Consider the following 26,988-nt stretch of genomic DNA (forward strand, 5'->3'; position numbering starts at 1 on the left):
AACGAGAGATCACAGCCAAATTCCGTTGTTCCTCAAAAGAACAGACATGGAAACAACCACACATTCACAGCCCAGTAAGCTGTACAACATCAGAAATTCATACAGATGGGCCCAAAACAGCACAGAAGAATACCAGAAAGCAACCAGTAACCAAAATATCCAAACACTCTTAGATAACTTTCTGGATACCACATTCACTCACAGTAAAGAAGGCATCAATCTAGCAGTAAAAAACATAAACTAATATATATATATATTTATTTATTTAGGCAAACGGCAAAAGCACAACTAAAATGGATAAAAAACAAAACAATACAATAAAGACCACAGATGACAACTGGTTTGATGCAGATTGTAAAATTATAAGGAAAAAACTTAGAACAATCAAACCAAAAGCACAGAGACCCAAATAATGGTGAATTACGCCTTCATTACTGTGAGACTTTAAAACTCTATAAACGTACACTCAGAACCAAAAAAAGCACAGTACAACAGCAAGCAGCTGGCACTAATTGAGGAGTCCATAAACACAAACAACTTCTGGCAAAATTTGAAAAAACTTTAAAAAAAATCAAAACAAAAGGAATTAGCGATACAAATGGTGACATATGGACAACCCATTTTAAAACACTCTACAACACCGTTAAAATTGACACAAATGCAGAACAATGCCAAATTCATGAGAAGTTGAATGGATTAGAAAAAGCTATAAAGGACAATCCAAATCCATTGGACTCCCCAATTACTGACCAGGAGCTCTATAAGAAACTTCAGGCCCTCAAATTAAAAAAAGCATGTGGACCAGATGGCATCCTAAATGAGATGCTCAAATTCACTAGTGCAAAATGTCAATTGGCTATATTAAAACTGTTTAATTTGATCCTGAGTGTAGGTTATTTCCCTGACATCTGGAATCAAGGACTCATAACCCCAATCTTTAAGAACAGAGACAAATTTGACCCTAACAATTACAGAGGCATTTGTGTGAACAGTAACCTGGGGAAGGTTTTCTGTAGTATTATAAATGTAAGAGTTCCAAACTTCCTTAATAAGCACAATGTCAAGTAAAAGCCAAATTGGATTTATACCAAAACATCGCAAGACCGATCATATTTACACCCTACACACCCTGATAGATAAACATGTCCACCAAAATAATACCAAAATGTACGCTTGCTTTATCGACTTCCAAAAAGCTTTTGATTCTATTTGGCATACAGGACTGTTCTACAAAGTTATTGAAAGTGGTGTAGGGGGTAAAACATGACATAATTAAATCAATACGTGGCAATACATGCAGCATCAAAATTGGCAAGAAAATAACATAATTCTTTAACCAGGGGCGAAGCCTTCGCCAGGGTTGCAATCTGAGCCCTGCACTCTTCAATATTTACATCAACGAATTGGCCACTATTCTAGAAAAATCCCCAGCCCCTGGTGTTAGTCTCCACAATTCAGAGGTTAAATGCCTGCCCTTCGCAGGTGACCTGTGCCTGCTGTCACCCACAGCACATGGCCTACAGCAGAGCCTGGACCTGCTAGAGCAGTACTGCCAGACCTGGGCCCTGGCAGTAAACCCCAAAAATACTAAAATAATGACTTTCCAGAGAAGATCCAGATTTCAGGGAATTAGACCAAAGTTCTCAATTGGTACAAAATATATAGAGTACTGCACACACTACAATTACTTAGGTTTAAAAATAATCTCAACTGGACACCTATATGATGCAGTGAATGAATAGAGAGAAAGCACGCAGGGCATTCTACGCCATTAAAAAACGAATTCAAATTGAAATACCTATTCAAATTTGGCTAAAACTAATTGAATGTGTCATTGAACCAATTGCACTTTATGGCAGCGAGGTGTGGGGTCCACTTACAAAACAAGATTTCACCAAATGGGACAAACACCCCATTGAAACCCTGCATGCAGTGTTCTGTAAGATTCTCCTACATGTCCAGAGGAAAATAATGCATGCAGGGCAGCATTAGGCCAATATCCACTAATAATAAAAACTTATAAAAGAGCAATTAAGTTTTGGAAACATCTAAAATACAGTGACCCCCTCTCATATCATTACCAAGCCCTGCAATGCCAAGAGCTGAGCAAAGAAAATAGTCCCTTCATCCAGCTGGTCCTGGGGCTGAGTTCACAAACATGTTCTACTAACACAGAACATCCAATCAATCAGAATAAACCAAATTACAACACAGTCAAAACAAAACTACATTGGTTATTGGGAAACACAAGCACAAAGTAAAATGCAGTGCTATCTGGCCCTAAATCAACAGTACACCGTGGCTAACTATTTGACCATGGTTACTGATCAAAACCTTTAAAAAACCTTGACAAAGTACAGGCTCAGTGAGCACAGCCTTGCCATTGAGAAGGGTAGACACAGGAAAACCTGCAAATGTCCTCTATATTGTTATTGTTCAATGGTTATTTTGACTCTTGGTTATTGTTGTTACTGTTGTCCCGTTGACAATATTTATGATTATTATTTTAATTATGTTAATAGTGTAAATATCCAAAGTAAGCGAGAGAGAGAGCGAGAGAGAGAGAGCGAGACAGAGCGAGAGAACAAGAGAGAGAACGAGAGAGCGAGAGAGAACAAGAAAGCGAGCGCGAGAGAGCGCGAACGAGAGAGAGAACGAGAGAGAGAGAGAACGAACAAGAGAGAGAAAACGAGAGAGAGAGAACGAACAAGAGAGAGAAAACGAGAGAGAGAGAACGACACGTACACAGGCATGCAAACACAGTGATTTGATTCAGACAACCAGACATCACCATCATCTGGCATCAACTGCATCACCATTATCTAACTCAGTTTAGGAGCCTGAGATCGCTGATCTACTGAGGGAGTCATACTCTATGGGTATGACAATGTCGTCCTGTCCTTTGTTTTGTTATGTCTTAAACGTGTTACCCAAGTATGCCTAGTAAGCTAGGTATACTATGTAGTCTAGGCCCACTATGTTTGTTTGTCATTTGTTTGAACCATTTATTTATTTAAAAAGGACCACAATGAAAATATGTTTTTAAAAACATTTGTGTCATCTTCGATGATTTTAAATGCGTGGTTGTATTGTTTATGAAATTGTCAAATCAATATATCTATCTACATACAAGGAGATTACTCAAAAGAGCTTTCTTCCTTCCTCAGTATTCACAGAACTCTATACAGACAGGTAGTATAAAGGGATGAGTTCAAATCAAATTGTATTTGCCACATGCGCTGAATACAACAGGTGTAGACATTACAGTGAAACGCTTACTTACAAGCCCATAACCAACAATGCAGTTTAAGAAAAAAAAAAAAAAAAAGTGTTAAGTAAAAAATAGAATATAATTAAAGAGCAGCAGTAAAATAAAATAACAGTAGGAAGGCTATATACAGGGGGTACCGGTACAGAGTCAATGTGCGGGGGCACTGGTTATCACTGTCAGAGAGTGATGTTTATGTGTTATCTTGAACCAGATGTCCCGTCTGTGTTCGCAAACACTGAGAGGTGGAGATGGTAAAAGGAGACATTCCCATCGCCGTACACCCATCAAAACACATCAGGTTTAAGAAGACATGTCCTGGGGTTCTCCTCAGACAGAGGGGTTTGTCTCCCTGTCATATCAGTTCAAACACCTTGGCTATCACCTGTACTCACGTCTGGATGTATCTTTAAAAATATATTTAGGCCTAGACTCAAGCAGAATCTGCTTTTAACATGCGTTGGCTGACATCGGCATAGCTGATGTTTTGGCAGTGTTGGAGGTATAACTGAGGTATTAATTGACAAATTGGTGAGTGGCTGCTTATGTGTCACAAACCACTCCCTTCCTTACTATCCCTACCACGTTAGAAGTTCAAAACGGCAATAGAAAGTGTCGGCCCTATCGATGATAGATATAATGACAGGCTATTGCATGTTTTAATTTGGATGGAGGGGATTTATAGCCTATGTCTAATCAAGGTGTAGACAATAGAACATCATACATTAGTGTGTTTGAACGTACCGCGGCTGCATGAACTTCTAACACGGCTGCATGGGATTTGTCGAATTATAAAGTCGGGTGTGGTTTCATTGCATCCAATGGCAGTGTCCGCTATAAGGTAACGCAAGGAGCCGCTTGTGGATTTGACAGCTCTAATGCAGTTCCACCTCCGATGCCTATGCGGGTGTCGCCTAGTGCGGATCTGATAGAATCTAGCCCTTAAATCCAAGCGGATTTTGTGTAACATAAGCTTGGGCTTGCTTACTGTACCTGACGTTGGCGAGGGGCCCGGTGCTCTCAAAGTTGACCCTGGGCTCAGGTTCGTCACTGGAGGATTTGCGGGTGTCTGAGTAGGAGGACACGCTGTTGAAACGCACCTTGTAACTCCTGAGAGAGAGGAGACACAGGGACAACATGTACACTCTCAGTATAGAATAGTACTTTATTAGTCCATTGCAGAGACATAAATACTTCTGCTCTCCTCCCAACCCCAGGCAAAAAACAAACACCCATTATTGGAGGAGCACAGGGTCAGTCGCAGTGCAGCACCCCTGGAGCAATTTTAGGGCTTAATGGTCTTACTCAAGGGCACAAGGGCAAGAGATGGTACACTCCCTCCCACAAAAAAAGATCCATCGCAGTTAAGTGTTGAGAAGTAACACTGTGAATCTGTATGAGGATGTCTGAGGATTACTTGCAGCCATGATTGCATCCCAATTGGCACCCTATTCCCGATATAGTGCACTATCCACTATGGGCCCTGGTCAAAAGTAGTGTACTATATAGGGAATATGGTGTCATTTGGGACGCATCCCATGTAAACATGCTCTGTTTGAATGGGCTCTCACTTTCTGTCCTCGGTGTTAGATGTGGGATGTCTCATCTCCATCAAGGCAGCTCCGAATTTCTACACCCAAACAGGAAAACACACTCAGTCAATCACTTGCAGGTTTACCTTATGTAAATGTAACCAAATTACAGATGGTATATACTGTAGTTGTGGGAATCAAACACACACAGCACTGGTCAATCATACCTCTCCATTTTCAGGTGGATCTCCGTTGCCAAAGGTGCTGGTCACCGCCAACACGAGTGTTTCATGCTCCAGGTCCACCATGTCGTACTCATCCATTGACATCACCTATAGTAGTGGAACATGAGTGTGTCAATCAAAATATCCACATTTCATGACACGATGTCATCATTGTGATGTGAACCAGAGACATTTTGAAATAAAACATTTGAACAGTTATTTAATTTTCCCACAAACAAAAAACAGCAGATAGTCAAGACAAAAAAATACTCAGTTACCAAAAATACCACAGAGACATATTAAAGGACAAAACATTTCAAATGACCAGGAAGCCTCTACCCCCTTCTCTTCAACCACATAAACATTCCACACGGTCCTGAGCCCAGGACCTGAGGTCATAGAGCACTAGTATCTAATGAACACCATGTCCTTGCATTAACAAGGTGATAATGTGCTGCGATACAATTAACACCCAGGCATCCGACTCGCCATCTGACTCCAGCAGCCTTCGTGCCTACGGGCCATCATGCCGAGAGAACGAGGAGGAAACAGGGGATGGACAAGACCGAGAGGAAAAGAGGAAACGCACAACCCAGCACAGTCATTCATCCCCTCTGCGTCAGCCTGTCTGACTCAAGTACAACAAGATCCTTTGCTCTCGTATGATTGATTACATTAACAAATAGGAAGAGGAAACAGAAGACGTGATGTCCTGGAGGGAAACACTAGATGATTGAGAGCCGAAGAGCTGTGTGTTTCTATTGTGATTTTTTTCAAACACATTTACACAGCCCGCAGTGTTTTATGATCTTATCTTAAACTACAGCTCAACGCTTGGCTGGGTTGATTCCGCCGCTGTGGCCCCTGGCGCTTTGCTGCATGAGAGGGAATGGGAAAGTGACAAAAGACACATTTCCGTGTAACTTCTCCTTCGTGGTGTGAAAACTGTCTCCTCGCTCTTTTCAAATCTGCGGGCCTCAGCTTTGTCATTCAATAACGTCCCAAAAAAAAAAAGACAAACTCAGTCAACTTGTGTGGTTTACCTTTGCCTCAAAAGGCCTGCTTCAAAATCTCAAAAGGGGTTAAGGGGGATGTTTTGAAGTAGGCTTTTTTATATGTTCCATTCAAGATAGCATCAAAAATAGACATGACACCAACTCCTATTCAACTTCTGTGGTAGCTATATATATATATATTAAAAAAAAGTTACCTTTGCGTCAAAGGCATGCTTGAAAATCTCACATAAGGTTTTTGCATAGTCTTGAGACTTTCCGGTCTCGGTGGCGAATAGTATAGTGGCTTTGACCCTCTTAGCCATGGCCTGGCCCATTAGCTTGGCTGAAAACTTCACAGCCCTGCACACACACACAGACAGAGACAAGACATTTATAATTCACAACATAATAAAATGGCTATAAATAAACATTTTAAAATGGTTCATTCATGAAAGGTTTTATATCATGTAACCAGAAATAAACTGAAGTTAAATCATAGGCACCAGTGATCAAGGGCAAAACAGACCTTGTTACACCACAAGCCCCCCCCCCCAAAGTCTTCTAAACTCAGATGCTTACTAGCTTCCTTCTGCACTCGTGTGGTTCGCTCGAGCAGACAGGCAGTGCTGCACGTCATGACTAAACAGCGGATGGCAATCATAGCTCGTCGTATCCTCGGGGCAATTCCAATAATAGCTCAGAACCCACCCAACGCACGAAAGAAAGTAAAAAGCAAAACTCTTATTTTTCACCATTGTTCTGATTACTCCCTTAGGGGTTGATTGAGTGAATTACACCGTTGAGTAGATCAGCTTCCTCTCCTCCCTGTGTCTGTACCACTACCTCGTTTCATCCCATTCATCGAGTGGCAAAAAAAGGAGAATAGAAGCAAATGGAGGATAAACAGACATAAGGCGACCAGCCGCCCTATACTACAATTGCACCCTTCAACCGAAGAACCATAGATCTCTGTTTTGGAAAATCTTGGTGATATGTTATATTACTAGTTGTATAGTGAATAATCCAGAGTCTTGATATTACAAAGACTATAAATAGACAACATGTACAATACATTTCCATGTCAGTTGAGAACTCTGGACATTACAGTGAACTAATAAGATACAAAATCACTAACATGGTATATTTAGTAGTAGTTCTTAGTCCCAAATGGACGATTAGGAAACAAGTGGGCACTTCAGTCTATAAAAAGCAAGCAGGACTACATGGGCGACCTCTAACCACAATCTAGGTGAAGCATAATGTTGTCCTAAGGCGTAATGAAAAGACCTCTCTCTCTACTCACTTGGCCAGTTTCTTGAAGCCGATGGCTCTTTTCTTGGTGGGTGTCCCATTGTTAACTTTCCACACATGGTTATTCCACGGGTCAGCCTGTAGTAGAGAGAGATTCACAATAGGCTTAACATACAGGTCAGTGGATGACGTTACTGTACATTTAAAATGACATTCTGACCCTGACCTGGGGTCAAATACAGTGCATTCGGAAATATTCAGACCCCTTCCCTTTTGTTACGTTACAGCCTTATTCTAAAATGGATTCAATAAATACAAATCTTCACACAATACCCCATAACGACAAAGCGAAAACAGGTTTAGACATTTTTGCAAATGTATTTAAAATAAAAAACTGAAATACCTATTTCCATAAGTATTCAGACCCTTTGCTATAAGACTCGAAATTGAGCTCAGGGGCATCCTGTTTCCATTGATCATCCTTGAGATGTTTCTATAACTTGATTGGAGTCCACCTGTGGTAAATTCAATTGATTGGACATGATTTGGAAAGGCACACACCTGTCTATATAAGGTCCCACAGTTGAGTGCATGTCAGAACAAAAACCAAGCCATGAGGTCGAAGGAATTTTCCGTAGAGCTCCGAGACAGGATTGTGTCGAGGCACAGATCTGGGGAAGAAGTTTGGAACCACCAAGACTCTTCCTAGAGCTGGCCGCCTGGCCAAACTGAGCAATTGGGGGAGAAGGGCTGTTAGGGAGGTGACCAAGAAACTCTGACAGAGCTCCAGAGTTCCTCTGTAGAGATGGGATAACCTTCCAGAAAGACAACTGTCTCTGCAGCACTCCACCAATCAGGCCAGGCGGAAGCCACTCCTCAGTAAAAGGCACGACAGCCCGCTTGGAGTTTGGCAAAAGGCACCTAAAGGATTCTCAGACCATCAGAAACGACATTCTTCGGTCGGACGAAACCAAGATTGAACTCTTTGGCCTGAATGCCAAGCACCACGTCTGGAGGAAACCTGGTGCCATCCCTACGGTGACACATGGTGGTGGCAGCATCATGCTGTGGGAATGTTTTTCAGCGGCAGGGACTGGGAGACAAGTCAGGATCAAGGGGAAGATGAACGGAGCAAAGTAAAGAGATCCTTGATGAAAACCTGTTCCAGAGAGCTCAGGACCTCAGACTGGGGCGAAGGTTCACCTTCCAACAGGACAACGACCCTAAGCACACAGCCAAGACAATGCAGGAGTGGCTTCGGGTCAAGTCTCTGAATGTCCTTGAGTGGCCCAGCCAGAGCCCGGACTTGAACGCGATCGAACATCTCTGGAGAGACCTGAAAATAGCTGTGCAGCGACACTCCCCATCCGACCTGACAGAGCTTGAGAGGATCTGCAGAGAAGAATGGGAGAAACTCCCCAAATACAGGTGTGCCAAGCTTGTAGCGTCATACCCAAGAAGACTTGAGGCTGTAAGCTCTACCAAAGGCGCTTCAACAAAACAGAGTAAAGGGTCTGAATACTTACGTAAATGTTATATTTGTGACTGGTTTCAGGAAACTAGGCGTATGTCGCGGGTCACTACCTCAACTTTTTTTTTTTTCTTTATCAAAATGTGTTTTTTGTGCCTTGATAACAAGCTTGTATGCCATCTGTAAATACAAATAAAATGGTTAAATTACGAGCCTAGTTAGTTTAGCCACAGAAAGACAGCAACCTTCCCTCTAGCCATGATTGGCTGAGATAATGAGTGGGCTGGACATGCCGACAGATGAGTTCGGATTGGTCTGCCATATAGCACGCTTCTGTCTATTTGAGCTGGTCAGTATGTTATCCTGTCTAATGCAGCTTTTTTTAAATGTATTGCGTAGTAAAACTGCATAAGTGTTGCTCTCCACTTTCTAGAGGACTGAGTTTTTTTATAATCAGTGGAATTAGAATAACGTTAGCTGGCTGGCTCGCTAGCTAACGTTACGTGTATGATCTTATTATTCATGAGGTCAGAACGCTCGGATCAAAAGATGGCGCCGGAGAGGATGGCTGCCGTTTTACAGCCCTCTAACCAATTGTACTATTGTGTGTTTTTAAGCGTTATTTGTAATTTATTCTGTACATAATGTTTCTGCCATCGTCTCTTATAACCAAAAAGAGCTTCTGGATATCAGGACAGCGATTACTCACCTCGTATTGGACGAAGATTTTTTCTCCAACGAGTCGGACACGAAGGATATCCTACAGACACCCGACAAGGCCCAAATCCCGCCATTCGCAGGAGAAAGAGACAGAGACATCGTGGACGTAGGTCGGGGTGCCTTGTAAGGATCCGTGGCAAACGAGTAGACTGCCTCTTCCATCAATCCTATTAGCCAATGTCCAATCATTTGAAAATAAATTAGATGACGTAAGATTACGGTTATCCTACCAACGGGACATTAAAAACTGTAATATCTTATGTTTCATCGAGTCGTGGCTGAACGACGACATGGACAACATACAGCTGACGGGATATACGCTACATCAGCAGGATAGAACGGCTGACTCTGGTAAGACAAGTGGTGGCGGTCTGTGTATATTTGTAAACAGCTGGTGCACAAAATCAAATTATAAGGAAGTCTCGAGGTTTTGCTCGCCTGAGGTAGAGTATCTTATGATAAGCTGTAGACCACACTATTTACCAAGAGAGTTTATTTATATTTTTCATAGCTGTCTATTTACCGCCACAAACCAATAATGGCATTAAGATTGCACTCAATGAGCTGTATAAGGCCATAAGTAAACAGGAAAACGCTCATCCAGAGGCAGCGCGCCTAGTGGCCGGGGACTTTAATGCAGGGAAACTTAAATCCATTCTACCAGCATGTTAAATGTGCAACCAGAGAAAAAAAAAACTTAAAAAAAACTCTAGACCACCTTTACTCCACACACAGACATACAAAGCTCTCCCTCGCCCTCCATTTGGCAAATCTGACCATAACTCTATCCTCCTGATTCCTGCTTATAAGCAAAAACTAAAGCAGGAAGCACCAGTGACTCGGTTAATAAAAAAGTGCTCAGATGACGCAGATGCTAAGCTACAGGACTGTTTTGCTAGCACAGACTGGAACATGTTCCGGGATTCTTCAGATAGCATTGAGGAGTACACCACATTAGTCACTGGCTTCATCAATAAGTGCATCGATGATGTCGTCCCCACAGTGACTGTATGTACATACCCCAACCAGAAGCCATGGATTACAGGCAACATCTGCACTGAGCTAAAGGGTAGAGCTGCCGCTTTCAAGGAGCGGGACTCTAACCTGGACGCTTATAAGAAATCCTGCTATGCCCTCCGACGAACCATCAAACAGGCAAAGAGTCAATACAGGACTAAGATTGAATCGTACTACACCGGCTCTGACGCTCGTCAGACGTGGCAGGGCTTGAAAACTATTACATACTACAAAGGGAAGCACAGCCGCGAGCTGCCCAGTGACACAAGCCTACCAGATGAGCTAAACCACTTCTATGCTCGCTTCGAGGCAAGCAACACTGAAGCATGCATGAGAGCACCAGCTGTTCCGGATGACTATGTGATCACGCTCTCCGTAGCCGATGTGAGTAAGACTTTTAAGCAGGTCAACATTCACAAGGCCGCAAGGCCAGACGGATTACCAGGACGTGTACTCCGAGCATGTGCTGACCAACTGGCAAGTGTCTTCACTGACATTTTCAACATGTCCCTGACTGAGTCTGTAATACCAACATGTTTCAAGCAGACCACCATAGTCCCCGTGCCCAAGGACACTAAGATAACCTGCCTAAATGACTACCGACCCGTAGCACTGATGTCTGTAGCCATGAAGTGCTTTGAAAGGCTGGTCATAGCTCACAACACCGTTATCCCAGAAACCCTAGACCCACTCCAATTTGCATATCGCCCCAACAGATCCACAGATGACGCAATCTCTATTGCAGCCACACTGCCCTTTCCCACCTGGACAAGAGGAACACCTACGTGAGAATGCTATTCATTGACTACAGCTCAGCATTCAACACTATAGTGCCCTCAAAGCTCATCACTAAGCTAAGGATCCTGGGACTAAACACCTCCCTCTGCAACTGGATCCTGGACTTCCTGACGGGCCGCCCCCAGGTGGTAAGGGTAGGTAACAACACATCTGCCACGCTGATCCTCAACATGGGGGCCCCTCAGAGGTGCGTGCTCAGTCCCCTCCTGTACTCCCTGTTCACCCATGACTGCATGGCCAGGCACGACTCCAACACCATCATTAAGTTTGCCGACGACACAAGTGGTAGGCCTGATCACCGTCAACGATGAGAGCCTTTAGGGAGGAGGTCAGAGACCTGTCCATGTGGTGCCAGGATAACAACCTCTCCCTCAACGTGACCAAGACAAAGGAGATGATTGTGGACTACAGGAAAAAAAAAAAGAGGACTGGGCACACCCCCATTCTCATCGACGAGGCTGTAGTGGAACAGGTTGAGAGCTTCAAGTTCCTTGGTGTCCACATCAACAACGAACTCTCATGGTCCAAACACACCAAGAAAGCCGTGAAGAGGGCACGACAAAGCCTATTCCCCCTCAGGAGACTGAAAACATTTGGCATGGGTCCACAGATCCTCAAAAAGTTATACAGCTGCACCATCGAGAGCATCCTGACTGGTTGCATCACCGCCTGGTATGGCAACTGCTCGGCCTCCGACAGCAAGGCACCACAGAGGGTAGTGCGTACAGCCCAGTATATCACTGGGGCCAAGCTTCCTGACATCCAGGACCTCTATACCAGGCGGTGTCAGAGGAAGGCCCTCAAAATTGTCAAAGACTCCAGCCACTCTAGCAATAGACTGTTCTCTCTAATACCGCACGGCAAGCGGTACCGGAGCGCCAAGTCTAGGTCCAAAAGGCTTCTCAACAGTTTCTACCCCCAAGCCATAAGACTCCTGAACAGCTAATCATGGCTACCCAGACTATTTGCACTGCCCCCCCACCCCATCTTTTTACGCTGCTGCTACTGTTAATTTATGCATAGTCACTTTTACTCTACCCACATGTACATATTACCTCAACTACCTAGCCAGTGCCCCCGCACATTGACTCTGCACCGGTACCCCCCTGTATATAGCCTCCCTACTGTTTTATTTTACTTCTGCTCTTTTTCAACACTTTGTTGTTGTTTTATTGTACTTTTTTATTAAAAAATAAATGCATTGTTGGTTAAGGGCTGTAAGTAAGCATTTCACAGTAATGTCCACACCTGTTGTATTCGGCGCATGTGGCAAATAAAATTTGATCCCTACTCATCGGCCAGAGCGTCCAGTGTGCGCTCTGAACGCTCCGAGAGCGAAACGAGATGGGTGGGGCTAAAGCTTAAGAGGGTGTGAACGATGCTGAATGGGTGTAGACATAGAAGAGCTCTCCAGTAGGTACTAAAACATTCAAAGGCCATTTTCTCAAAAGTGGGGTTACAAGTTTATCAACTTTCAAAGCAGAATGAATTACTTTCCCATTGTTCCTCAAATGCAGTGTATGATATACCATTTTGTAGCTCTGTGTCTCTGCTTTTATCCAATGTAAAAATGCAATTTCAAATTTTGCTACATAAGACCGAATCAAGGCGGTCGGTCACATTTCAGTTTTTATTTTTTAATACATTTGAAAATAATCTAAAAATCAGTTTTTGCTTTGTCATTATGGGGTATTGTGTGTAGATTGATGAGGGATTTTTTTAGTTTATTTGACCATTTTAGAATAAGGCTGTAACGTAACAAAATGTGGGAAAAGGGAAGGGGTCTGAATACTTTCCGAATGCACTGTACATACTGTATGTCAAATACAATTTGAAGTGCTCTCGATTTGGCTTAATTTTAAACTAAATCAAGTGCTGCTAAAGTATTTAAAAATATTTGACTTTGACCTGGCCACACAAACTCTCCTTCCTCCTCACCTGATACTCAAAGGATGGCGTGAGGCGATAGTTGAGCATCTCCTGGTGGAACACTGGGGTGATGCTTCCAGACATTGGGGGTACGATCCAGACCCAGTCTCCCGGGCAGCCCCCACGCACCCTGATCTCATTTTCCATGTGCTTCATGAAGGACTCTGTGGCAGAGTGGTGGTCCACTATGGTTACCTTAGATGACTGGGAACAGATAATGGGGATCAGTTCCTGTCTGTGGAATTCATTCATTGCAGTTGTTTCAGGTTCACATTTAGTATCAATTTAAAATCACAAGTACATACTATTTCACCTTTATTTCTAGTCACTCGTGACAGCCTTACCATTGGTTCTGGGTGCCGAGATTACCCAATTTCTAACATAATGTAAAGACTTCTAAAGAAAAATATTTTAGGCTGTAATTTATATACAATGGAGAACAGTCTAGAAATGTGCAGACAATACAATACAATAACACTTGGCAATCACCTGAAAACTGTAGAGGACTGCTATGTTGATCTCCACCAGTGCCTGGTCCTTCCATAGAGAAGAGGTCTTCCTGGTGTCCAGATTCATCAGATTGGCCACTTCCTATTGGACAGGGCAAGACAATACTGTAATAACAATAGCTGTTGTTGATAACTTAAGGTTACTTGCGTAACCCCAGTTCTCTGATATTATAAGTGAGAAGTCGCACTGTGTGGATTCACCAGAAGTAGCTTGAAGGACCAATTATACACGTCTGTTGGAGACGAAAGAGCCACTCGCCTGCCCTCTGATCATTCTCGAGCGTGCCAAACTTCCTCACACTCTTGCGAGTAGGGGAATGTGGTGAGATGTAGATCTGGGATGATAAACCAAAAATGTTCGACACTGACCACTTATCGCAGGCATTGCATTTTGCTGATATCGTTCATTACAATAAGTAGCCTATACTAGAGAAATGTGAAGTTTGAAATGAAATAAGTTTGCTAATATGGGTAATTGTTAATGGGACAACTGATGGCTACAACCATCAAACTAGTAGTGGTAGTACATGATAATAAAACTGGTGCACATTAAATGTTAAACTTATCTTTATGTATTGTTATCGCATCAATTCAGGCAATTTATCGCGATATGGATTTTGCCAATGTCGCCCAGCTTGAGTGAGATGTCTCACTCAATATCAGAGAACCGGGGTTACATTTTACTTTTTTTTTTAATGCAAGTAACCTTAAATTCTCTTTCAATTATTTGCTTCAACATCTCACTGTGGGATATGACCAACTCCCGTATCACACATGCTCTCCGAAGCCAGGCAGCCTCAATATTAACCCTCAGAAGCCCGGGCAATGAGGAAAGTATGCGCCAATGAAGGTGCAGTGACGTCGGTAGAACTTCAGAAAAGCAGGAGGGGATAGCCAACAAGCCGCATCGCAAATTTCCTGCAAGAAGATGCCCTTGAACAGTGCCCAAGAGGTAGCCATACCTGTAACACCTTGCAATTATACCACAGTACGAGTCATAATACCCATAAAACCTAGCAGTTCCAATCGTTTCTCCAACATTCATTTTTCCCATAGGGGATTTTAGAAACACTTAAAATTAGGGCTGTGTTTTGTGTAGGCTTACATTTTTACATTTACATTTTAGTCATTTAGCAGACGCTCTTATCCAGAGCGACTTACAGGAGCAATTAGGGTTAAGTGCCTTGCTTAAGGGCACAGCGACAGATTTTTCACCTAGTTGGCTCGGGGATTAGAACCAGCGACCTTCGGTTACTGGAACAACGCTCTTACCCACTAAGCTACCTGCCGCTTACCCTGGCGTGACATTTTTATAACCGTGTATCTCTCTCTAGGACAAGGTGACTTTTATCAATATATTTCGGCTGTAAAAATGAAACGCTATTTAGCTGCTATTGTGGCTATCATAAAGAACTACAAATGCCATGATGATCTGGACGAGACCGCTTAACTCTAATGTTAGCTAAATGTAGTAATGTATAAATTGGCTACGTTTCTTTAAAATTCACAATTCTGTTTTGTCTTGTGCAAGTTTGAAATTGACACAATACCTTTTAGCAAAGGTGTCAGCTAGAGATGATGTGCAGGAGCTTGCAGGGATTTGTATACTGAACAAAAATATAAACGCAACATGTAAAGTGTTGGTCCCATGTTTCATGAGCTGAAATAAAATATCCCCAAAAATGTCCATATGCACAAAAAGCTAATTTCTCTCAAATGTTATGTACACATTTGTTTACATCCCTGTTAGTGAGCGTTTCTCCTTTGCCAAGATAATCCATCCACCTGACAGGTGTGGCATATCAAGAAGCTGATTTAACAGCATGATCATTACACAGGTGCATCTTGTGCTGGGGACAATAACAGGCCACTCTAAAATGTGCAGTTTTGTCACACAACACAATGCCACAGATGTCTCAAGTTGAGGGAGCGTGCAATTGGGATGCTGACTGCGGAATGTCCACCAGAGCTGTTGCGAGAGAATTGAATGTTAATTTCTCTACCATACGTCATTTTAAAACATTTGGCAGTACGTCCAACCGTGTAAACACGCCAGCCCAGGACCTCCACATCCGGCTTATTTACCTGCAGGATCATCTGAGACAGCCACCCGGAGAGCTGATGAAACTGAAGAGTATTTATTTCTGTAATAAAGCCCTTTTGTGGGGGGAAAAACTCATTCTGATTGGCTGGGCGTGGCTCCCCAGTGGATGGGCGTGGCTCCCAAGTGGGTGGGCCTATGCCCTTCCAGGCCCACCCATGGCTACGCCCCTGCCCAGTCATGTGAAATCCATAGATTGGAGCCTAATGATTTTATTTCAATTGACTGATTTCCTTATATGAACTAACTCAGTAAAATCATTGCATGTTGCGTTTATATTTTTGTATGATGTCTACTTTGATGCTAATTAGCATTTTCTAAGCTGAGAGTAAATAGAGCTGCATATATTGCTAAGTCACCTTGTCCGAGAGAGATTTACATGGTTATCAAAACGTCACACCAGGGTAAGCCTACACGAAACACAGCCCATATTTTAAAACATTAAAAAAATTTAAAAGAACCATTTCCCGTTTGACCGCTAGGTTATGGGCCAATATAAATAGCTTCTACAATCCAATGAGACAACCTTTGATGTGATGAGGTGTGAAATTAAGGAGTCAGGCGCAGGAGGTAAAATACCGAAGTCCAGCGTTTAATCTGTTTTCATAAATCAAACGCCCCAAGCGTCAAACGACACTGTACAAGGGAAAACATCCACCTTGGCAAATAACACAGCCGAGCTACACGCTCTCACAACAAAACAATCACTCACAAAGACAAGGGGAACACTTATACACATACTAATTAGGGGAATGAGCACCAGGTGTGTGTGATTGACAAGACATGACAAGTGGAGTGATGAGAATGGGATCGGCAGTAGCTAGTACTCCAGTGACGACAAACGCCGAAGCCTGCCCGAACCAGGAGGGGGGGGCAGCCTCGGCGGAAGTCGTGACAGTTGATGAGAGGGGGGCCTCCCCTTACAGGGAGGCGCCCAGTACACAAAGAGTTGGTCGCTCTTGCGCAAAGCTCTCGTCCTATCGAAGTATATTCACAATGCACATACTAGACACAAAACGGTGAAGTCACTTAGAAATAAATTGCCGCTAACCTTGGGCAAAAAGGTGGGATTGGGCAACAAGGTGACCTTGGAAAAGCCCCGGGCAAACTGTAGGCACGAATGGTGAACTGAGTGCACGCAGACGTAAGGCCGACCAGTAAAGCGGTCTTAAATTAGATATTTAATCTCCACACTTTCCAGCGGCTCAAAAGGCTGCTGTGAAATGGCCTCAAGCACAATAGACAAATCCAATGACGGGCTAAAGGTTTGGGAACTGGATTTAAGTGGCGTGCCCCCTTAATGAAACGTCATAACAGGGTTTTTTTCCCCACAGTGTTTTTAATTAAGCTTATATGGCAGGCCGAGAAAGCGGCACGATAGGCCTTAACAGTAGAGAAAGCTTTCCTGCTGTCCAAAAGGTCCTGCAAGAAGCATAAAACCTCTAACAGAGCATTGGTAAGGAATTATCTGTTTTTGGTCACACCACAGTGAACGCGTAGAAGGGGCCCCAACACTCTGGATAGTCTCAATGACTCCAAGAGGCAAGCCTGTCACATCCAGATGTATCCTCACAGGCCAGGCCCAGAGTGCTTCTGGGGGGAAAATCTCTGTTCGCTTGGGTCAGCAGATCCCTGCGTAACGGGCGTTGCCAAGCCTCGTCATATAGCAGGAGAGTGATCTCCGCTATCCAGAGCTTGCCATCGAGGGGCTACCAAGATGAGGAATAAGCCTTCTTCATTCACTCTGGCCAGAGTGGGGAGTATGAGGCTGAGGGGAGGAAAAGCATTAAGCAACATCCTTGGCCAAGGTGCGCGTATTCTTGTGATGCGAAGAGATCTACAGTACAAACGCTTGACCATCTCTCTCACAGATCTGCTTCACCACTTAATAATAATAATTTGGTGGGTGCTTATTTGTCCCATTTCACACATCTACAAGTATGCATTAATACGCATGTGTGAATTGGAAATGTATTTTTTGCATATCCCACTCTCCCCTAGACACCCTCAGAGTGGGGTCACAGCCAGGGTCTGCCATTATCAACGTCGACCCTGGAACAATTAGGGGTAAGACACTTGGTCAAGGACCCACACAGACTTTTCACCTTCTTTGCTCGGGGATTCAAACTAGTGACCTTTCGGTTTTGGCCCAATGCTCTAACCGCTAGGCTAGGAGTTTTCAGTCCCTTAGATGGGGATTCCCTCTGGACAATAAATCCCGTTCAGTACGCCTGGGACATGAGTCGTGCATAGGGACAGTAGGTGTGCTCCTCTCCACAGAATAATCCTGACGGATAGTCTGTAAGTGCAGGGAGCGAGTGCCATCCTGGCGGTTGATATATGCCACTACAGTCGTTTTGGCTATTCTGATCAAGACGTTACAATTCCGAAGGGAGGGTAGAAAGTGTTTCAGTGAAAGAAGCTGTCAGCAGTTCGAGGCAATTTATATGAGCAATGCGGAGTTGTGGGATCATACTCCATTTATTGCATTTCCCTCATGAACTGCGCCCCAGCAAGTGAGCGATGCATATGTTGTCCCCACTTTCCTTGTTGCCAGGAACGAAGATCGAGGGGCTCTTTCAGTGACAGAGAGGCAAGAGACATGATGAAGTCGCCTCTATCTGGCGGTGACGCCGTGTACACAGACGTTGGGCAAACACCCAGCACTGGAAGTCTCTCATCCTCAGTAGGCCAAGAGGTACGTCTTGAACGTGACCTAGCGCCCCCTGTGGAACAGGAAGAGGCACTGTCGGAACGACAAGATCCAGTCTTCCGAGAGTGTTGCCTGATAAGAGAGAGAATTCCAGCTTTATGCCTATTCTCTGTGTTGGCACCAAACAAGTGGGTTACAAGGTGAGTTGTGTCTCATACCGGAATGGAGAGCAAAGCAGGTAATCGTCTATGTAGGCGGAGACTCTCAGCCCCTTGATTCTTAGGGGGGGCAAGAGCTGCCTCTACACACTCGCTGAACGTTCCGGGAACTAGCACTAACCAGAACAGCGATGTATTCGTAGGCCTTGAAAAGCAAACCTCAGAAACCTCCTATGTAATGGCAGGATGCTTATGTGAAAATAAGCGTCATGCAGGTCGACTGAGGTAAACCAGTCGCCTTGATGAATAGTACGAGAAAGCACGTGGAATGTAAGCATACGGAACATGAACTTCGTCAGATAGCTGTTGAGGATCCGTAGGTCCAGAATGTGGCGAACCCCTCCCCCTTTCTTGGGAACCAAGGAGTACCGCTGGTATCGCCCTGATAGCCCCTGCTTAATATAGAGGAGATTTCCTGCTCTATTATGCGTGCCGAGTCGCCAGTCCCTACAGATTCCAAAATTCAGTTGAAAACGGGTGGTCTCAGAGTTAACTGCTGTCTGTACCCCTTCATCACTGTGGAACAGATCCAGGGCTGGACTGCGCATGCATGCCAGTTCCCTGCTCTGCTGGCGAGTTGCTTACAGGTCGATAGACTCTCGCTCACCAGTCTTTGGCATGACACCTGCATACAGCAGAGGCTTTTTTTTGTTTAAGGGCAGTATTGACACCAGTGTTGGGGGTAAGGAGTAACTTAGCGCGTTAGTGTTTCAATTTAAGTAATCAGCTACTTTTTCAAATAAGCAATATTATGCATATTTTTGTTGGCGCACACATACACATTCCTTTCCCTACATTCGCCACGGTTTGCGCTCTGTTTCTGCACGAATAAGTATTCTCCTATTTAACTGTGCATTCAGTTTAACTGCAGTTCTTATTTTTGCCACTAGTGGCAGTCACCTGATTTCTGGGGGCCTTTGCTTGCAAGTTCTCTGCTGTTAGCAGTTTCTTACTGCCGATAAAAACGCATGATTGCCATAATTGATGTCATTACAGAATTATTAAATTTAACAAATCAAACATTCAAATATCGTAATAGAAGGAAAAGTACAAATCAAAGATAATGCGTCTGTCATTATTACTTGAGTTAGTATAGCCCAGAGTTACAGATTATGGCTGAGGCTATGCAAGCCATTCAAAAAAGGTAGTGTGCTCCCTCTACTGGGCATAAGAATGAACAACGCAAATTCAGAGTGTTTTCTGTTTTTGGTAACGCAAAAGTAATGTAACAAGTTACTTTAAAAGTAACATTCCCCAACACTGGTTGATACACTGGAACATGGGGACAGTGCTTGGTGGGGACTGACAATTAGTCTTCCTGCCCCGGCTGCTTGAACTAGAGCCGGGGTGAGAGCCGTGGCACAGAGAGCACTCTGGGGTAGAGTGGATTCCCTTAGTCTTCCTTGATAGCGAATGGATGAAAATGAGTCGTTGCAAAAGGGAACTGTTGGCTGCCCCCCTCTGCTGGAAGGGGCGTACCCCCTAGGTAAGGTACCCCTTCCCCGCAGGGGAATCAAATGGGCGGGACCTCGAAGCTTGCACTTCTGCCGCATGGTGGCGACAGCCGGCCCAAACGGTTCCGTCGGCTGGACAGGAGCGTCAAGGAAATCTGCTTTCTCCCTGTCCGACAGAACGTGCGGCAGACACATAGACCTTTTGGTAGATGTACGCAGAGAAGCGGTCTGTCTTACCAGGGAGAGAAATGCCTGTCATTGACGGGGCGGCAGGTAGCTTAGTGGGTAAGAGCGTTGTGCCAGTAACCGAAAGGTCGCTGGTTCTAATCCCCGAGCCGACTCGGTGAAAAATCTGTTGATGTGCCCTTAAGCAAGGCACTTAACCCTAATTGCTCTTAAATTATTATTATTATTTTTTTTAATTGTCAAGGCACTGGGGTTAAGGAGGTTGGCCAGTGACGGCTCGACCACTGGTGGCTTGTCAAGGCCCAACGCGTCTATGTCCTTGACATCCATGTCAGCAAAAAGTCAGGTTTGGACCTTGCCAGTCAAAGGTTTATACCAATTGCGTTTGGCTTCCCCAGTCAAGCTGGGATAGCTGGGAGGAGTTTGCTGTACCAGTCCCTCTCTGCGTTGCCTCCCCCCGTGGGTTCGGGGCCACTCAATACTGAGTCTGGTCGCTGCCCGTTTCCAGACATCAATGAGCGAATATCTGTCATCCGCCATTGATGCTCCGCTAAGGGCGGAAGAGGGGCGAGCGCTTGTGCCTCCTCATCCTCTACCGCTGTCTGGAGGAGGTTTCCATTGTCCTTGTCGATGAAGAGACCCCCCCTTCCCTCTCTTCTGGGGCCAAGCCCTGGAAAAAAGTGGGTGAATGTCCTCGGGGTAGCCATCCATGACGTTGGCCCATGAGGGCTGGGTCTGCGAGGCAGTTTCCCCGCTTGAGTTAAGAGTGGGACGAACCACATTGGGCTGCTCTGCGCACTCTACGGCAGAGGGTGTTAGCAGCAAAAAAAACAATGGATGCATGACCGGGGTCATTGAACACTGCTTCCGCGTGTTAAACACCCAAGCAGATGACACACAGGAAGCGTGTTACCCAAAATGGTTGCCCCGCATAGGCAAGGTTGTGCTGGTGCAGGGGCCTTGCTTGGTACCCACTGGGCCGAGCTAACAGGTTCCATGGCTCCAAGAAACAGCTAATCTGAGAACAAAGTGAAATGTAACTAGCGTTCGCCACTTGGGCTAGTACCCTAGATAGTTAGCACAGTGCTAGCAGGAGAAGCTAATCCTATAAACAAAGTGACCATAGCTAGCGAAGGACACATGGCCTAGTAGCTAGCACAAAGTTATTCAAAGGAGGCTAGCGCTAAAGCTCTTACAACAAACAAAAGAGTGGCTCTCGACCAATAAGCAGTGACGCTAGGATGGTCAGTCTACTCAACGCCGGTGGAGGGTTGAACTATACGAGCGAACTAGTAACTCTACCCTTCCAGGTAGATAAACTAGTCGGTAGGATAGCTAGCCTTGCCAAGACCTAGCCAGGTTAGCTAAGCCTGGCAGCTAAACTAGCCAAGTCTCAGAAGCTAGCAGTGTGACACTAGCTACAACAGGAGACGAAGGAATAAAAACGGTGAAACAAATTCTTACCTGAAGCGAACATTTTCCTTTCAGTACAGTCACCCAACACAAAAGATAACCCTGCACTCGGCGGCGTAACCTTAACGGCACTGTGAAAAGTTCAACAGGAAAACCGATCAAGTCGTGCTGAGGAGAGCTAAGAGAGGTGGAAATGATCAGAGGGCAGGCGAGTGGCTCTTTAGTATGAGGAGAGGGCCTCCCTCAATCGCCACGTCTGTCTCCAACAGACGTGTATGATTGGTCATTCGAGCTACTTAGAAAATTCAGGTGAATCCCCATAGTGCCACATCATTTTAAAAGAGCACTGAAGCTAAATTGGGGCCATGCTGCCAAACAGGCTTTAGCCCATCAGAAGTGGAGAGATCTTGTCTCTGCCTTATCTGCCAGACGGCACAAACAGGATAAGTGAAATTTCAATTAGGGTGATATTTTACTCTTCTTAAAATGCTACCGTATTCACTGCTACATTGAAGATAAACATTCAACATTATCCTTCAAATAAACTGGTTGTGAAAAACCTACTTGACAGGTCAGTGCTGTTGTTTGCAAAGCTACGTAGAAAATGGACAATCAATCAATCAACTACAGTACATAGAAGACAAGCAACTAATGTTATCCTTCACGTAAACAGTGGGTTTGGCGATGAATATGTAGTGAGGGCCAGCCAACGAGAGCGTACAGGTCACAATGGTGTGTAGTATATGGGGCTTTGGTGACAAAATGGATGGCACTGTGATAGACTACATCCAATTTGCTGAGTAGAGTGTTGGAGGCTATTTTGTAAATGACATCACCGAAGTCAAGGATCGGTAGGATAGTCAGTTGTACGAGGGCATGTTTGGCAGCATGAGTGAAGGAGGCTTTTTTGCGAAATAGGAAGCCGATTCTAGATTTAACTTTGGATTGGAGATGCTTAATGTGAGTCTGGAAGGAGAGTTTACAGTCTAACCAGACACCTAGGTATTTGTAGTTGTCCACATATTCTAACCCGCCGAGAGTAGTGATTCTAGTCGGGCGGGCGGGTGCAAGCAGCGTTCGGTTGAAGAGCATGCATTTAGTTTGACTAGCGTTTAAGAGCATTTGGAGGCTACAGAAGGAGTGCTGTATGGCATTGAAGCTCGTTTGGAGGTTTGTTAACACAGTGTCCAATGAAGGGCCAGATGTATATAAAATGGTGTCGTCTGCGTAGAGGTGGATCTGAGAGTCACCAGCAGCAAGAGCGACATCATTGATATACACAGAGAATAGAGTCGGCCTGAGAATTGAACCCTGTGGCACCCCCATAAAGACTGCCAGAGGTCCAGACAACAGGCCCTCCGATTTGACACATTGAACTCTATCTGACAAGTATAATATAATATAATAATATGCCATTTAGCAGACGCTTTTATCCAAAGCGACTTACAGTCGTGCGTGCATACATTTTTGTGTATGGGTGGTCCCGGGGATCGAACCCACTACCTTGGCGTTACAAGCGCCGTGCTCTACCAGCTGAGCTACAGAGGACCAGTTGGTGAACCAGGCGAGGCAGTCATTTGAGAAACCAAGGCTATTTAGTCTGCCAATAAGAATGCGGTGATTGACAGCGTCGAAAGCCTTGGCCAGGTCGATGAAGACGGCTGCACAGTACTGTCTTTTATTGATCGCGGTTATAATATCGTTCAGGACCTTGAGTGTGGCTGAGGTGCACCCATGACCAGCTCGGAAACCAGATTACATAGCGGAGAAGGTACCGTGGGATTCGAAATGGTCGGTGATCTGTTTGTTAACTTGGCTTTCAAATACTTTCGAAAGGCAGGGCAGGATATAGGTCTGTAACAGTTTGGATCTAGAGTGTCACCCCCTTTGAAGAGAAAAAAAAGCTTGTCTTTGCTTTCCTAACTGATTGTGTATATTGGTTCCTGACTTCCCTGAAAAGTTGCATATCACAGGGGCTGTTCGATGCTAATGCAGTATGCCTTGGAACTCTGAAAACAAAATATTACCATCATTATAACAGCTATGCTGATAGATTAGCTGAATACCAACAGCACAACCAGAGCCGTACATATTATATCTACAGTCTCTAAGCTTGACATGCTCTAGTCACCATGCTATATCATACTGTTTGTGAAAAAACAAGATATCCTCTTCATCTGACCAACAATAGCGTGAAGACTTGCTGTTTCCAGGAAAACTATTTTGATGTAAAACAAAATATATACACCAAACATTACAAACACCTTCCTAATATTGAGTCGTCCCCCCCACCCCCTTTTGCCCTCAGAACAGCCTCAATTTTTCAGGACATGGACACTACAAGGTTTCGAAAGTGTTCCACAGGGATGCTGGTGTTTGACACCCAAGCAGACGACACACAGGGAGTGAGTGTCCTTACCCGAAATGGTCGCCCCGCAAACGCAAGGTTGTGCTGGTGCAGGGGCCTTGGTTGGTACCCACTGGGCCGAGCTAGCAGGTTCCATGGCTCCAAGAAACAGCTAATCCGAGAACAAAGTGAAACTTAACTAGCGTTCGCCACTTGGGCTAGTAGCCTAGATAGTTAAAACAGTGATGACTCCCATATTGACTCCAATGCTTCCCACAGTTGTGTCAAGTTGGCTGGATGTCCTTTGGGTGGTGAACCATTCTTGATACACACGGGAAACTGTGGACCGTGAAAAACCCAGCAGCGTTGCAGTTCTTGACACAAACTGGTGCGCCTGGCACCTACTACCATACCCCATTCAAAAGGCATGTACGTGTGCCATTCAACCCTCTGAATGGCACACATCCACAATCCATGTCTCAAGGCTTAGAAATCCTTCTTTATCCTGTCTCCACCCCTTCATCTACACTGATTGAAGTGGATTTAACAAGTTACATCAATTAGGGATCATTGCTTTCACCTGGATTCACCTGGTCAGTCTATGTCATGGAAAGAGCAGGTGTTCTTAATGTTTTTTTATACTCAGTGTATATTTTGATGTGTTATGGAAACCTATTGCATGAATGTTGAGCGTATAAGTGATGACTGTTAGCTCTGTATGTATGTTGCCATGATATCAGATTAAACCGCCACACTGGTAAGTATTGAAGACATCATAAATAGCCCTACCAGATTACAGTAAAGCATATTATAGATTCTAGTAAATATCACAGTAAAAAGTCCACTCACAACTCTTGCGAATTCCCTTCCAAACCCAAAGCATTACACATGTAACACTGCAATACCTCATGGTCTCATTACAATGTCAAAATAGTGGCATTTTACCATTGTAACGAGAGCTGCCAATGAAGTCCCTTCCAACAATCTCAGTGCCCATGTACCAGCCACCGAAGGGGTGCTAATGTTTAGAAATGCTTTATAAAATTATCATAATACCTCCAAGATGTTGTAGCGAGAGCTGTCACAGAAGTCCCTGACTCCGATCTCTGTGCCCATGTACCAGCCACTGAAGGGGCAGGCGGTGAATTCCAGCCCCCCCACCTCTAGCAGCATGCTAGATACAGCAGGCAGGCTGTACCACTTCAGATTCAAGTCCTTGAACCAATCATACCTGTATGCCGAAGCATAGAAGGACAAAGAGATGCATTCAAATGAATAACAGTCAAGGTTTGGAGGAGAGATGGTGAATGTGACATAACTTGATTAATTCATTCAAACGAATAGGCTAGCATTCAAGGTATGTAGAGGATGTTTAAGGGTACATATTATATACAGCTTAAACTGACTTGACTTCTGTTGTTCAACTCAAGGTGCTTCCATCTCAACAATTCTATACAGCTAAGAGTTGAAAAGTTTACAGATCTGCCGACTGTGATGTGGTGTGTATTGCTTTACAAGGCAATTTGCTCCTACACTGTAGTTCATAGATACACAGCCAAGAAGTACAGGAGTGCAGCCAAAACTAACATTATCACATGCTCACAGCACAAACACTTGTAATCGCTTCTGAAATTACTGGCCCTACATCCATCTACCTGGTACTACACAGGCTCTGAGTTGCCCCTGGGGGACGGTCTACGCAGTAGCAGAGAGCCATCACGCTTCATGTAATGATGAGATGCTAGTGGCAGCAGCAGCCAAGATGGCAACAGAGCAGAGTTAAGGCCAACTAAACTGATGCAGGGGGTGTTTGGGGAGAGGGCCAGTTCTGGGATGTACTGGGGATGAAACTCCCTCTGTGCCTGAAGACTGGTGACATTGTGGGGGAGTGTGTGAGTGTTTCTGTCTATGTAAAAACATGGCCAGTACATTGTTTCATTTTAAGTGGTATGCTAGTGTGGCAATTGGAACACACCCCAACCCAGCCTCTGTTCAAATCAAATTGTAATTTGTCACATGCGAATACAACAGACCTTACAGTGAAATGCTTACTTACAAGCCCTTAACCAACAACGCAGTTTTAAGAAAGAATACCCCCCACCCCCCCCAAAAAAAAAAAAAAAAAAATCACAAAAAAATACAATATAAAATAATACTAAATAAAAGTAACAAATAATTAAATGAGCAGCAGTAAAAATAACAATAGCGAGGCTATATACAGGGGGTACCGGTACAGAGTCAATGTGCAGGGGCACTGGTTAGTTGAGGTAATATGTTATTAAAGTGACTATGCATAGATAATAAACAGAGTAGCAGCAGCGTAAAGGGGGGGGGGGGGGGGGGGGGGGGTAGAAGCTGTTTAGAAGCCTCTTGGACCTAGACTTGGCGCTCCGGTACCGCTTGCCGTGTGGTAGCAGAGAGAAGTCTATGACTAGGGTGGCTGGAGTCTTTGACAATTTTTTGGGCCTTCCTCTGACACTGCCTGGTATAGAGGTCCTGGATGGCAGGAAGCTTGGCCCCAGTGATGTACTGGGCCGTACGCACTACCCTCTGTAGTGCCTTGCGGTCGGAGGCCAAGAGTTACCATACTAGGTGATGATGCAACCAGTCAGGATGCTCTCGATGGTGCAGCTGTAGAACTTTTTGAGGATCTGAGGACCCATGCCAAATGTTTTCAAAGGGCAGTGTGGAGCGCAATAGAAATTGCGTCATCTGTGGATCTGTTGGGGCGGTATGCAAATTGGGGTGGGTCTAGGGTTTCTGGGATAATGGTGTTGATGTGAGCCATGACCAGCCTTTCAAAGCACTTCATGGCTACAGATGTGAGTGGTACGGGTCGGTAGTCATTTAAGCAGGTTACCTTAGTGTTCTTGGGCACAGGGACTATGGTGGTCTGCTTGAA

At 44.5% G+C, this 26,988-nt stretch overlaps 1 protein-coding gene across 1 annotated transcript in view; it reads right to left on the bottom strand.

Moving 5' to 3' along the window:
- The window catches only part of nos1 (nitric oxide synthase 1 (neuronal)), a 66,476-nt gene that overhangs the window by 16,568 nt on the left and 22,920 nt on the right, over positions 1-26,988 (bottom strand). Inside the window, exons 10-17 of the mRNA XM_084177318.1 lie at positions 25,143-25,317; positions 13,695-13,796; positions 13,215-13,409; positions 7,323-7,408; positions 6,235-6,379; positions 5,028-5,132; positions 4,840-4,898; positions 4,262-4,378 (exon numbers count right to left, since the gene is read on the bottom strand). Of these exons, the coding sequence (XP_084033444.1) occupies positions 4,262-4,378; positions 4,840-4,898; positions 5,028-5,132; positions 6,235-6,379; positions 7,323-7,408; positions 13,215-13,409; positions 13,695-13,796; positions 25,143-25,317 (984 nt within the window). The remainder of the gene's footprint in view (positions 1-4,261; positions 4,379-4,839; positions 4,899-5,027; positions 5,133-6,234; positions 6,380-7,322; positions 7,409-13,214; positions 13,410-13,694; positions 13,797-25,142; positions 25,318-26,988) is intronic.

The sequence above is a fragment of the Coregonus lavaretus genome, assembly GCF_964263955.1.
Source record: "Coregonus lavaretus genome assembly, chromosome: 14".
NCBI classification, from domain to species: domain Eukaryota; kingdom Metazoa; phylum Chordata; class Actinopteri; order Salmoniformes; family Salmonidae; genus Coregonus; species Coregonus lavaretus.